We start from the raw sequence: 15,197 nt of genomic DNA on the forward strand, positions 1-15,197 counted from the left end.
CTCTCTTAGAGGGCCAAATCATTTCTGCTGTGGATAGAAGTGGAAAGGAGGATCGGGAAAGGTTTTGTAAGAGAAATGGCATTTAATCTTGAAATGAAAGAAAGGGGGAAACAAGACAAAGAGATAGACTTTGAACGATCAGTGGGAGCCGGCTGGGAAGATGTCCTCATGCAGTGAATACTGTGGGTAGAGATACTGGAGTGCAGAGGTGTTTGGGGCTCAACAGAGTGGTCAGGTAGGATCAAGAGTGGAAAGACAGGGTGAAGTCGAAGTGTGTCTTAAGAGCCACGACTTGGAGGGTGAGGCATGATATTTAAGTGGTCAGGGATAAGAGTCCTTGCAGGTTTTTCTTTCCCTTTTAAGTATAGATTTTTTTGAAGTATAAAATACATATACTTCCGATATCATAGATCATAACTGTAGCTTGGTAAACCTTCGCAGGTGAATACAGTACTGCCAGCACCCAAATCAAGAAATAGAACATCACTGGCACCCTGGAGGCCCCGTGTCCTCTTCTGGACACTTGCCGTTTCTTCCTGCTTCCGCAAGCATACACACACAAGCATAACTTTTATTCTGTCTTCTAGCATTGTAGATTAGTTCTGCCTATTTTTGAACTCTTACAAAGAAAAAGTAAAGCTTCTTTTGCCCAACACGATACTGGGTGTAGGTTGGGGCCCTGACACAGGTATTTCTTAAAAGTTCCCCAGGTGATCTAGTGTGCAGCTGGGGAATAGTAGACAGAGGGAAAGGACAGCAGAGGAGCGGAGACGGGAGACCTGGAGGGAGAACATACGAGTAGATGGTACCAAGACCCTAGCATAGAGAGAGCAGGACATTCAGCTTGTGAGCAGGGACCTCTCAGGTGTGCATGAAGAAAGAATGATTTAAAAATAGGTGATGTCAAGAAGGACTGGGAGGTTTTTGTTCAGAAGTGTGCCCATTGCTCTACTGTGGAAAAGAGAGGCAAGCACAAAACTGGGCCGAACTTCCATGGTCCGTTTGAGTGAAAGACAGGTCAGGCGGCTAGATTCTCTTACATCAGCGCCAGCAGGAACCAGGGCATCACCTGGGGAGAGGAGATGGTGATGTAATACTTGGAGAAGCCCAAGAAATACATCCCTGGAACAAAAATGACCTTTGCTGACATTAAAGAGAAGAAAGGGAAGACTTGCTAACTTATCTCAAAAAAGCTACTAATGAGTAATCGTTGGCCACTGTCTTATTTATTATGAAACAGAAATGTTTCATGAATTTTTGTGTGTACTGTATTTAAATTGATCTCATACACTAAAATTCAGATCATGCATGACTGATGGAATGTTTCTGTTGGACAATCCTGATTTCAATAAGATTGGTTTGTGGCTAAATGAATATGATCAGCTTTTTGAATTTTGATAGTAATTCTGGCTCAACACGTATTGTCACTCTCTTCCTCTTCTAAAGCGATGATTGAATGTGAATAAGGAATGTTAACCTTTTCAGGGAGGTGGTGAATGCCTTCTCCAGCCCTTTAGAGGATTGGTTATGTAGATTTCTAGAACTGATTATATTAATATATTAAAATACTGAGACAGTGCCTTCGCTGTCACATAGAACAGAACAAGATTCAGGTATGTTTCAATTAGTCTGTTAAGGCAAGGGTTGAAGAGACACTGACAATGTCCACTTTATCTTTTTGGTCTTAACTATGCCAATTTAATTAAAATTCTCTTATCTAAAATATTGCCTTTTACTTAATGAAAGGCATTTTAGTGTGGTTTATGTGTAGAATCAAATAAAAGAGTATTTAGCACCTAAAAAACAAAACAAAACCCTAGCATATTATTTGTTTCTTAGAGACACAGGAAAAGGGCCGTGTTACATTTCTGAGTGATTATTGGTTATTAATAATAATTATAATAAACCAAGTAACAATAAGTAGTAATTATAAGTGCTACATAAAGGGATCACTTTACACATACTGTTTTATCCTCAGTGGCCCTGTGAGACAGGCACTGTTATTATCTTCATGTTACTGCTGAGGACAGCGTAGAGAGTGGTGAGATGGGGAGTGTAGAACAGAGGTTAATGGCCACATGGTATTAGATGATCTTAGTTTGTTTTGCATTAGTTGGTGTGATTGTTTAGTCAGCTGAGGATAAACTCTGTTAGGATAACAAAGAACCTGAAAATTTCTGTGGCTTAAGAGCACAAAGGTTTCTTTCTTCCTCATACTGTGTGGTCTTTTGGGGTTGATGACCCAAGGTGTGGGTTGCTCACACATGGTCACTGGGACCCAGGATGATGGTGCAGCTCCTGTCGGAGACTTGTGGATCTTGTAGTAGATGACAGGGTCATGAGCTGGCGCTTAAAACTGTGGCCTGGAAGTGACACTTGTCACGTTCATTGGTCAAAGCAAATGATGTGGCCAGGTCTGATTGCAGTAGGGTGGCAGTGCGTGGAGTCCTCCCACAGTGATGGGTATCAGACACCTGGATCAGTGATACAGTACAGCGCAACCGTCTGGTCATTGCCCCCAGCAAGGCTTGGCTGCCAGGGGTCACAGCGCACCTGCTGGGGGGCTGAGTCCAGGAAAGCATGTTCTGAAGGGGAGAAAGAACTGGGGTCTGAGGATCCAGCCTGGCAGTGTGGCAGCAAACACAGGGAGTTTCTTTTTTAAGTTTTATTTTAGTATTTTTAATTTTGGGGGAATATTTAATAGGTTCACATGGTTTAAAATTCAAGACACAAAAGGATATAAAAAGAGGAAGATTTCCCTATCTTCTTTTAACAGTTAAAAATTATTTTTAATTGGAGGATAATTGCTTTACAATATTGTGTTGGTTTCTGCCATGTATCTACATGGATCAGCCATAGGCATACGTATGTCCCCTCCCTCCCACCTCCCTGTCCTGTCTTCTGATACTTCTTTTATACAGATGTAATTGATGCTACAGTTTTCTTGGATAGAGATTTTTTTTTATTGGTTTTACACAGAAAGATAATTTTTACAGGAAAACATATATATATATATTCTTCCCCTTTTGAAAATTCAGATGGTAGTGTCTGTACATATTTTATGCACCTTGTTTATTTTCTTTTTCCACTTAGCGTATCATCCTCTTTTTAGTTGCATAGATTCTACATCATTTATTTTTCCAGTTTCCAGTTGGTAGACATGTAGGTTGTTTCCAGTTTTATGTTCTCACAATGATGCTTTGAGTCAGTTGGCACCTGTCTCAGTTCATACATATACAGGTATACTTATAGAATAAATATAGTAGTTATAAGTTGCTGGGTCAAAGGGCATATGCATTTGAATTTAATTGTTTTTAAGGACCTGTATTGTTTTAGGAGTTTTGTAATGTGGACCATTTTTAAAGTCTTTATTGAGTTTGTTGCAGTATTGCTTCTGTTTTATGTTTTATTTTTTTTTGGCCATGAGTCATGTGGGATCTTAGCTTCCTGACCAGGGATCGAACCTGCACCCACTCCATGAGGAAGCAAAGTCTCAACTACTGTACCTCCAGAGAAATTCTAGGAGTTGTATTTTTAAAATAAGTGTTGTATTTTCTGAATAGGGGATCCATTCATGGTACAAAATGCAAAAAAACACAAAGGAATAAATGGTAAACAGTGAATTTTCTAAGCTTTGCTGGTGAAAATGACTAGAGGCTTGTGATTGATTATGTTATTGGCCCAAATACCTGCTCTCCTTGCTGTGGATTATCCTCTTTTTCCTTATTACTCAGTTCCACTTCTCTGAGAGAGTCACAGTTTCCACCTTCTTGGGGAGCTAAATTTGAGTTACAGCATAGGAGAACTGGAAGGAGTGAGGAACTGAAGGTCATGGCAAGAATATGAAGCAAGTTTTTGTCAACAAACTATTTTGCTAGATTTATGTAATATCTTTCCTTGGAAAAGTACAGCATGCCCTAGCACCCTGCACCAGTTTTGAAATTTCACAAACTGTATGTGGAAGCTAGATGATATTTTTTTCCTAGAGCTCTGTCAAAACAGTGGACTGTGAAAACAAGTTCTTTTGCTGCAGTTTTTATTAAAGTTTTCAGTGGAGTTCTTCCTAATCCCACTGTTCAACAAGAAGAACAGATTTGATGACCCTTAAAAAGAGCAGAGAGAACTGAGGTGGAATTCCACAGTCTCCCTCTGTGACATCCACTGCCTTTTGATGTCTGCACTATACCTACATTTGCAGCATCTTTGTATTTCCACTTGTCAGCAAACATAAGCAAGCAGAAGTCTGAATCTCAGATATATTGAGAGATTGGCTTCATGGTCAGGTTTATTATCATAGACTTAGTTTTTCTTTGCCTTAACACTACTACTAAGAGATTGACACAAATGAGTGTGTTTTATTTTGGATGGTAGAATTGTGTCCTGGTTATGTGGTTTAAGCGCTGAAGAATTGATGCTTTTGAACTGTGGTGTTGGAGAAGACTCTTTCGAGTCCCTTGGACTGCAAGGAGATCCAACCAGTCCATCCTAAAGGAGATCAGTCCTGATGGAAAGACTGATGGTTCATTGGAAAGACTGATGCTGAAGCTGAAACTCCAATACTTTGGCCACCTCATGCGAAGAGTTGACTGATTGGAAAAGACACTGATGCTGGGAGGGATTGGGGGCAGGAGGAGAAGGGGACGACAGGATGAGATGGCTGGATGGCATCACCGACTGACTCAACGGACATGAGTTTGGGTAAACTTTGGGAGTTGGTGATGGACAGGACAGCCTGGCTTGCTGTGATTCATGGGGTTGCAAAGAGTTGGACATGACTGAGCAACTTAACTATATGTGGGTTTGGTTTGTTGAGCTTGAATCCCAACTCTTAGATTTTTATCTGTGTCCTTGGACAAGTCCTATGACCTCTCTGTTTCCTCATCTCTTAATTGTTGATGATGCTGGTACCTTCCAAATTGGATTTTTTGCGAGGATTAAACTGGGTTATGCATGCCAGACAGTTGCTGACACTTAGTGATGTGCTTGGTGAGTCTTAGCCATTATTCTTATAATTGTCTTTCTGCATTTGTGTTGGTTGGGGTGATTGGTAGTATTTTGTATTCACAGTTTTTATGACAAAAACCCGACATTATCTAAAACAATTTGTTCCTTACAGTCATTTTTAAATTATTATTTTTAGCTAATTTTTGAGTATAGGAAAGTTGCAAAAGTAATACAAAATTCCCTTACACCCCTTACATCACTTCCCATACATGATACAGTAATCAAAAGTAGAACATTAATAATAGGGAGGGAGAATCCCAGGGACGGGGGACCCTGGTAGGCTGCTGTCTATGGGGTCGCACAGAGTCGGAAACGACGGAAGCGGCTTAGCAGCAGCAGCAGCAGCAGCAGCAGCAGACTGTAGGTCTTAACTTAAATCTCATCAATTTTCCCACCAGTGTTCTTTCTCGGAAGATCAGATTCTTGCATTGGATTTAGTTGTTATTTCTTCCTGGTCTCCTGCAGTCTGTGAGAGTTCCTCAGTCTTTCTTCATCTTTTATGATCGTGACATTTTTTTTTTTTTTTTGATCGTGACATTTTTGAAGAGTACTGGGCATTTATTTTATAGAGTGTTCCTCAGTCTGGGTTTATGTGATGTTTTCTCATGATTAGAATGAGCTTGGATTTTTGGCAAGAATCCCATAGAAATGATGTGTCCTTATTGGTGCCTTGTATCAAGAGGGCTGAAATGTTAAAAAGTCTCATCTGGTGAGGTTTATTTGATCACTTTGTTAAGGTCCCAGGTTTCACCTGTAAAGTTTTTCTCTTTGTAGTTGTAAGTATCTTGGAGGAGATATTTTTAACCTGCAGATATTCTGCTTCTTTCACACTGTCACCCGCTGGTCGTAGCAGCCCTCAGTGGATCTTGTCTGCAGCACTTACTCAGGTGTTTGCCTAGTGATGACTTTACTCCCTTTCCCTTCTGCCTTTATTAAGTGACATCTCCGGTAAGGAAGAACTGTCCTTTCTCCTTTGTTTGTTTGTTTATCCAGTTATTTTTGTATATCAGTATGAACTCATGGTGATTTATTTTGTTGTATGGGTTAAAACCCAATGCTATAATTATTTATTGTGTTGGTCAAAATGGTCCAGCTTTGGTCATTAGGAGCTCCTTGAATTTGGCTCCTGTGTTCTTTCTAAAAGACTCCATTCATTTTTGAACACTTCCTTACTTTCTAGTAACAGAAAGTGTTTCATGCTCATCTTTTATTTTTCCTGCACGTTAGTGGGGTCAGCCACCTCTCCAAGGAGCCCTGATTCCTCTTATTGGGAAATGCTGTTTAAAAATCAGTATTTTGGTGCTAGAGTGCTCACTGTTACAGAGGTGTCTTTGCTATAAGTCTCAGTGGGCAGACTCAGTGGGCAGACTTAGGACTTCCTTAATTATGTACATATATTATGTATATATATAATATGTATTAAATATATATAATATACTTATTAAAGTGAAGTGAAAGTGAAAGTCACTCAGTTGTGTCCTACTCTTTGTGACCCCATGGACTATACAGTCCATGGAATTCTCCAGGCCAGAATACTGGAGTGGGTAACCTTTCCCTTCTCCAGGGGATCTTCCCAACCCAGGAATTGAACTAAGGTCTCCTGCGTTGCAGGTGGATTCTTTACCATGTGGGTCAGGAAGATCCTGCATTGCAGGCGGATTCTTTGCCAACTGAGCTATCAGGGAAGTATTAGATTCCTATGTAAAAACACTTATTATATATCTGTGCCAATCTGTGTGTATTTTGAAAATCACAAATTTATGCTGATACTTCATGGATTCCAGTCCAACGGCATAGAACTCATTGTAGCCTTTCCTTATCTGTAACTCTTCTTCCATAGTGAGAAACTCCATTCTCATTGTCTGCAGTGTATTTATTATTTCTTAAACTCTCAGTTCAGTTCAGTAGCTCAGTCACGTCCAACTCTTTGCAACCCCATGGACTGCAACACGCCAGGCTTCCCCATCATCACCAACTCCCGGAGCTCGCTCAGACTCATGTCTGTCGAGTCAGTGATGCCATCCAACCGTCTCATCTGCTGTCGTCCCCTTCTCCTCCCGCCCTCAGTCTTTCCAGCATCGGGGTCTTTTCCATTGAGTCAGTTGTTTGCATCAGGTGGCCAAACTGTAGTGAACACATAAAATAGCTCCAGAATTGCTAGCCCGTACCCCTAACATTTACTAACTAGATTATAGCACTGAGGTACTGTTCTTTTTGTCTTTGACTTTCATCAAGGTTCTGTTTTCCAATATCCTAGGTTGATTTTCTTCTCTACCCTCTCCAGGGTGGTCAGTCAGTTATTTGTAATACAGATAGGGTCATTTGTTAGTGTTTGCATTTCTTTTTGGTTTCCCTTGACATCTGGTTGCTTTTCTCGTGTATTTGTTTGGGTATTTGAAGAGTACATGCAACATGACTCTAGTTCTGAGAGTCAGAGCTGCACACAAAGGTCAGCTCAGAGCATTGCCGCTCTTTGTCTCTGCTCCCCTGTTTCAGTTTCTCCCTTTCTCCACCCCTTTCCTACCAACCCTCCTCAGAAAACCATTCTCTTTAATTTCTAGTTTGCCCTTCCTTTATTAGTCTTTTGAACAAACAAGCAGATACATGTAACAGTATTTTTAATCTTTTTGTTTCTGTTATAGAAGTAATATATGTATTTATTGTAAAATAATTTAGACACTACAAAAACATGTTAAAAATGCATATAATCAAATAACTAAGAAATAAGTATATGTGGCAAATAAATAAATAAGATAATCTAATTTAATGTTTATTAAATATTAGATATTAATGTATAATATCTAGTGGAATACTTGCATGTATTTAAAATCTAATTTTTTGCAATGACATGTTTTATTGGTCTTTTTAAAAATCGTAATTGTTTTTATTTACTCTGGTTAAAATGTTTTGTACGGATGATATTCATTGAACTATGTATGTACTTTAAAATTCTTTGTTCTACAGATTTAGCAGGGTTTTGAGGGACCCATGGATAGTTCTTTTATTCCTTGGGGCAGCTGAAGAATGGGACATTTTATAAGACGGGGGAGTTAGAATGTTGAATTTATTATACATGTGCTATGAACTTAAAGTGAATGACCTCACATTTCCAAACCTCAGATCCCTCATTTGCAAAATAATTTTTAAAATATCGGCTGAAACAAGAACCATCTGCTATTTCCTTTGTCAGTAATTTTAACCCAGGGTCATCCTGGGGTAGATTGTTTCTGGTGAAGTGGTATCAGGTGTGTGCTGAAACATGCTTTTATTTGCAGTACCTGGCAGAAGCTGGCTGGACGGCTGAAGGAAGAGTGGTGGGAGTCACCCAGCCCCGGAGAGTGGCTGCTGTTACAGTGAGTTTCCTTTTTGCTGGAAAGACTCTGCCTGTGTCTTCTATTTTAGTGACTTATTTTTTTCTTCTTTCCTACAAACTCCAGATGAATATGACACTGCTCCTCAAGAATTTAATTCTTCAGCTTAAAAAGAACTATGGTCTGATTATTTTTGTAAAATTGATACCTGTACATCATGAATTTTTATGTAATAATAAAGTACTAAAGTCAAACAGAAAAAGTAATTAGGGGAAAAAAACCCCAAATCTCACCACATAGCAAACACAGTGTGAATATTTGGGAACATCATTTTAAGCTTCATTTTCTGTTTAGATAAATAGTTGGCTGCTGCTGCTGCTGCTGCTAAGTCGCTTCAGTCGTGTTGACTCTGTGCGACCCCATAGAAGGCAGCCCACCAGGCTCTGCCGTCCCTGGGATTCTCCGGGCAAGAACACTGGAGTGGGTAGATGGATAGAAATAATTTTGTAAAAATGGGCTTGTAGCCATATATTTGTTTTTGCTGAATTTAACAAAAGAAGAAACTGCATTGAAATAGGAACTTTGGAGTACTGAACTTTGGGTAAGTATTTGTTCAGCACAAGAGAATTTATTAAAGCTTGAAAGCGAAGAAAAAGGATTACAGAAAGCTTTAGAAGGTTACTTATTTTTGGAACTATGTTATAGGTAGTTGCCTATTATAAGAGTAAATTAGCACGCTTATTCTTTCCACCTTTCTTTCCTCCATTTGTGATAAATTCCGAACTATAATTTTAATTTCAAGATTATAAGTACATGTTCTTTTCTATAATCATAACTCCCACAGGTATTTAACTTCAATTCTAGTTTAATAATTGCTAATTATTTTCCATGGTTTTGCCAACCTTGAATTGCTCATTTCACTTTTTTTTTTGCACTTTACTTCTTGATTGGCTGAATTGTATATGCCTGAGAATGTCTGAATGTGGTCTTTGTTGATATAAAATTCTTGATTTGCACTCTGTAAGAGCCCTGTAGACACTGCCTTTTGGCCTAAAGCATCACTGTATAGAAATAATTTGAGGTCCAGCAGAGCCCCCCTCACCTTCCAAGCTTGCTTTTTCTGCTTGAATGCTTGTAGTACTGCTGTTTCATTGGGATATGTCTTGATTCTGATTGTTCTCATTTGTTCTTAAATGTGGAAGAACTTTTAAATCTTCATGTTAAATCACTTTATATCAGGGCAGGTTTTCTTCTGTTATATCTCGGCATACTTTTCTGTTCCATTTATTTTTTTTCTCTTTTCTAGGAGCACCAATTAAGTGTATATTAGATTGCCTTTGTAATATTTATCACTATCTCTGGGCTCATCGCCTTTCCAGTTTCTTTTGTGATATTTCTTCAAGCCTGTCCACAATGTTCATGATTGTTTTTAGTCAGACTTATTTGATTTTGTTTTCTTTGCATCTCTACCTGGGTCTCACAGTCACTTCTTTGAATGCATTTTGTTTTTCCTCTACTAGAGAAGTGAATATTTAAAATGGGAGGTGATATTACAATACATGACAAATTTTAAAAACTGATAATATAAAAAGCAAAACCCTGATATCACCAACATTAAAAAAAAAAAACAAACCCAGAAAATAACATAGTATTTTTGTTAATTAACAGTCTGACCCATTTCTGTAATTCTTTCTTCCTGCAATTTTTGGCTCTGTCCCCACTGAGCCCCTCTTTATTCCCTCAAGTGAGAGCAGAGCAGTGTCTCAGTGTCTCTCTTGTGTGGGTGATTCACATGTGCTTTGTGGTGTTGGTACTGCACTGACACTAGAGAAGCTCCTTTAGCTTTGTAACTGACATTTGTAGCATTGTGTAAATTAGGGGGGTTGTCTTCAGGTTTGGGAGAAGCCTCTCGGTAGTTTCTTTCAGGTCCAGGCTGTGAGATCTGGAGGATGTCCACAGGTTGATTTTTCTGACCTGTCCCTTTGAGACCTTGTTTCTCCTCGACTCTGCTGTGACTTTGTCTCGTCTTTAAGCTGTTTTAGCTTAAGCTTGTGATTTCTTTGAAACTGGATTTCTTTGGCTGAATTCTGTCTCTCTGAGTAATACTTCTTTAATTTATTTTTTCTTTTAAATGTGAATGTTTATTTTTGGCTGCCCTGGGTCTTTGTTGCTGTGCGGGCTCTTCTCTGGTTGTGACGAGTGGGGGCCGCTCTCTGTTGCAGTGCATGAGCTTCTCATGGAAGTTGCCTCGCCTGTTGCTGAGCATGGGGTCCAGGGTGTGTGGGCTTCAGTGGTTGCAGCACACAGGCTGAGTAGTTGGGCTCCAGGGCTTACTTCTTTTGTGGCACATGGCATTTTCCCAGACCAGGGATCCATCCCATATCCCCTGTGTTGGCAGTTGGATTCCTGTCCACCGTGTCACCAGGGAAGTCCCCAGAATGCCTTTATTTTGACATCTCTACCTGGACAAGAAATTAATTCTATCTCCTTGCGTTAGTTTTCTTCTGTATTAAGTTTTAATTACTTCATTATTCTTTCCCCCCAAAGTTCACTTTCTACTTGTCTTCTAGTTAGGCATCATCGATGAACATTTTCCAAGTTCTTCTGTGTATGTAAAAATGGAAGTAGTGGTTTGGCAACTTGACTGCTGCGTTAGATTTAACCTTTGATGTCATGAAAGATGATTCACTTACTTAAAACATTCGAGCAATTTTTTCTGTTTGTAGTTTGGAATCCCAGCTCTTAATCAGTTTGCATTTTTCCTCCAAATTTGTAGCCATGGATAATTTCTATGCAACCACATGCTTTCTCTTAAAGGACAAAAAGTATATAAATTAGCCTAGTAGTATTAATAGAGCTGTCAAGTTTGAAATGCTCCATCTCCACAAGTACTTTGTGTGCAGACCAGAATCTGAAAACGATGTCAGAGCCGAAGAACAGATGGCACAAGCCACTGCCTGATCTCAGTGAGAGGCAGCTCCTTAATGAGCATTTCACTGGACTCCTGGTCTGGGTTTGACTTCACGACCAGGCCCCCCCGCCTGGGCCTGTGATTCAGGACAAGTGCTAAGCTTGTCTTTTTTCAGTTTCTTGCTTTGTAAAAAAAGAGGGTCTCTGGCCCACCCAATGGACTGTATGCATGTTTAATAAGATACATTTTGTGAAAGCTTGGAGCACAGCACCTTCACATAGGAGGTGCTCGGTCATTGGTGGTTGGCCTTTCTTTTCTTTTTTACAAGTCTTCATTGAATTTGTTATAGTATTGCTTCTGTTCTGTGATTTGGTTTTCTGGCTGAGAGGCATGTGGAGTCTTAGCTCCCGGACTAGGGATTGAACCCACACTCTCTGTGTTGGAATACAAAGTCTTAACCACTGGATCGCCAGGGAAGTGTCCCTGGTTTTCTTTTGACCTCCTTTTTCCTATATCTGTTTCTATCAGTATTTATCCTGTCTAATTGTTGAGCTTATTGGGAATAGAACTTATACAGTAGAGGTAAAAAAAAAAAAATCACTAAAAAAGCCCATAGAATACGGCTTTCCAGATGTCTAGTGGTATGACCATACAGAAAATTTCTAAAAAGGAACTTGAAAATAAAATCCATTTTATAGCAAATGTATACAAATAGTAAATAAATGTTTGACTTCATAAAATGATCACATTTTTATGGAGAGGTTGGTTCCCTTATGCTCACTCTTACAAGCTGGTTTTCCCCATAAGCTCCAGTATCTGTATGCACACACTCTCTGTGCCAGTTTTTAAGATTTACAGTTTAATGATCTGTAGGGTGGGAATTGAAACAATAACAATAACAAAACTGTCCTGGTGAAATACTGGTTATCGGGAGCTGTAACCTCCAGAGGTAGAGCAGTGTAGGATGAATTTCTGGTTTCATAAGATGTTTTGAAAGATTCTGTGGTGCACACCAGCTGCTTGATGACAGGTTCTGTCTTGGCCTCTGAGATCTGTAATTTCAAGTCACTGGGCAGAGCCACTTTCTGATCCTCATCTGCTCTTTAGTTTCTTAAACACTGATGGTCAGATAACGCCCAGTGTGCTTGGCTTGCAGCACTGGGTGCAGAGCCTCTGGACTCCTGGACCTGGGGCTGCTGCAGCCCAATGGCTGATGCAGCCCAATGGCTGATGCTGAAAGCTCTGCCTCAGACATGCCCTGTGTCAGCTTATGATCCAAACTCAGGACCTGTGAAAGGAGGAGACAAGACGCCTGGGGGTTGGTTGGTAGGCCAGGTCCCCGGGAAAGCTCTATAATTTTGCTTCCCTTTGGGTCTTTTTTAGTTAGATAGTTTACATAATGAGCATTAACCCTTTATTTTCTTTCAAGGTAAACTAAGTTCTAAGTGTTATTGCTCTTCTGCTTTTATATTTATTCATTTTATCAGATAGTTTTTTAAATTTATTTTTTTAAGCATCCAGCAATTATTTTATTTATTCATTCTTTTTTTTATTTGGTTGCATCACATGCCACGTGGGATCCTAGTTCCCCAACCAGGGATCATACCCACACCTCTTGCATTGGAAGCTTGGAGTCCTAATCACTGGACTGCCAGGGAAGTCCCCAGATATTTTCTGTTGTTGAATTAATAGCCTGTGAGTGGCCTGGAGTAGTAGATCTTATAGCTGGATTCTTTTTTATCTTTCCCACCCTCACCTTTCATGTGTCATGTAAATGAAATGTAAAAGTGAAATGTACAATGAAATGTAAACGTGAAATGAAAAGGTAAAAAATGTATCTGTACTTCATGGTCTTCATAGTGTGTTATTCATTTCTTTATTATGTTAACGTGGCGCCTTCATTAATTTTCTCCTCTCATCTTCCATGTAACAGTTTTTTAACCTGCATCCTTGGCTTTATTTCCCCTTTCAGTCGTTTTGGTAGCTGGGACATGGTTACAAATCATTTTAGATTATCTTGCTTCGAAAGTGTTATTCTTTTGTTTCCAAAGAGAAAATGAACGTGACCAAGTGTTGAATTTGGTCATTCTTGTTCTTTTGCCTTTGTGGTCCAGTGGAAGTTGTTTTATTTCAAGGCATGAAGACGTGGAAATTTGTCCCTAGTTGGTATGCTAAAGAAAGCTTTAGGAAAAGGATGAATCTTGAAATTTCTTCTTTTTCCCTTTTTGCTTCAGCCACCAGGAAATCTAGAGCTGAATTTGTGGCTCAAATAACTTCGGCATATCTGTGTTTTAAAAATTTTCTCATTGGCTTTGACCTTTTGAATATTATCTATAATTTCTTTGATCCTGATCTGTAACCTTTTTACATGATTCTATTTTTATTCCATACTTACTGTTCTTATAAGTTGCCTCAAGTCAACGTAAAGTTGATCATTGTAAAGATTATCACACTAGTTCTCTGCTAACCTGCCCCTTTCTCTTTTCATTTTCCACTGTGTTCAGCATACTGTTTAAAAAATAAGTGACCTTTAGATTTTCCATAGTGTGTGCTCTGGGCAGGAATTTCTGTGTCTCTATTTTCAGCATGATCTTTCTTCCCAAAGGTTGCAGGGAGAGTGGCTGAGGAAAGGGGTGCGGTGCTGGGCCATGAGGTGGGCTACTGCATCCGCTTTGATGACTGCACCAACCCGCTGGCCACGAGAATTAAGGTGAGGTTCACAGCTGGTTTCCTTCTGTAAATGAGGAAGAAGATTATTTGGGGGGAGGTAAAAACACGCAGCCGTTGCTGCTGAATAAGCCTCTAATGCCATGACAGAAAGCGTATGAGAGCATCCTGGCCCTCAGGGAAATCGGCGTGTTGAGAGGTACAGAGCTCTTTCTGTGTCCTCACATCTTAGCCCAGAAAGGACTTTGGAAGTAGAGTTATGCCCTTGGTTCTTCAGGTGAAGAGGTTGAGGACCTGGGAGGTTGAGTGACCTGCCTGATGTCGTGCCCATTGGTGGTAGAACCAGAGCTCAAAGCTGTCCTTTCTCGTGTGTTTCACTGTTTCTCCCCACCGATCAACGTAGCTGTCTAAATATAGAAACTTAGCTATAAAAGACTTAAAAACAGGGACAAATAGTATAAATTGATAAAGTGTAGAATTCATAAATGTTATTTGTGCTAATTAGCGCTGGCCCATTTTCACATGATGATGGATTTTATGTGTGTTTTGACCTCGTTGCTACTATTAAAATAATTAGCGTCATAGAATCAGGGTACAGTCAGCTCAGCAGTGTCTACTGCATACCACTGTGCAAATCAGAGTCTCCTCAGATAGTGCTAGGATCAATGAATGAAAATGCTTTGATGGAGAAAAACAAATACTATATAATATCACCTATGTGTAGAATCTAAAAAATACAACAAAGTAATGAATATAGCAAAAAAGAAGCAGACTCACAGATACAGAGAACAAATTCATGGTTACCAGTGGAGAGAGGAAAGAGGGAGGGGTAAAACGGGTGGGAGATTAGGGGCTACAGATACAATGTAGAAAATAAGCTACAGGGATGCATTGTACAAGATGGGGACTGTGGCCAATATTGTATAATATCTATAACTGGAGCATGACCTTTAAAACTTGTGAATCACTGTATTGTACACCTGTGACTTACATAATATTGTACATCAACTATACTTCAGTAATAAAAACTTTAAATTAAAAAAAAAGAAAATGGTTTGGTGAAATAAACATTGGTTATTAGAATCTCAGTTACCTCTCAGGTTGCTGCAAAGGAACTGAAAATAGATGGTCTAAATGCAGTAATTTGTAAAAATGTGGAACTTGTTTTCTAAATGGTCTGTATTTTCTTTCTTTTGACATTCATTTTGCTAGGTAAGGGATTTATTCTTCTGTACCACCAAATACATTTACACTAGCTAATTTTTAGATAGCTTTTAGTGAGTTCCATGATCACATGACTCTTC

At 39.4% G+C, this 15,197-nt stretch overlaps 1 protein-coding gene and 1 pseudogene across 1 annotated transcript in view; both read left to right on the forward strand.

The window, feature by feature from the left end:
- Positions 1-15,197, forward strand: part of DHX35 (DEAH-box helicase 35) — a 68,935-nt gene that overhangs the window by 11,764 nt on the left and 41,974 nt on the right. The window contains exons 4-5 of the mRNA NM_001192343.1: positions 8,280-8,357; positions 13,832-13,936. Coding sequence (NP_001179272.1) covers positions 8,280-8,357; positions 13,832-13,936 — 183 coding nt within the window. The remainder of the gene's footprint in view (positions 1-8,279; positions 8,358-13,831; positions 13,937-15,197) is intronic.
- On the forward strand, positions 76-8,272 carry LOC107133054 (cytochrome c-like; annotated as a pseudogene).

This window comes from Bos taurus, chromosome 13 (assembly GCF_002263795.3).
Source record: "Bos taurus isolate L1 Dominette 01449 registration number 42190680 breed Hereford chromosome 13, ARS-UCD2.0, whole genome shotgun sequence".
In the NCBI taxonomy this organism is placed as follows: domain Eukaryota; kingdom Metazoa; phylum Chordata; class Mammalia; order Artiodactyla; family Bovidae; genus Bos; species Bos taurus.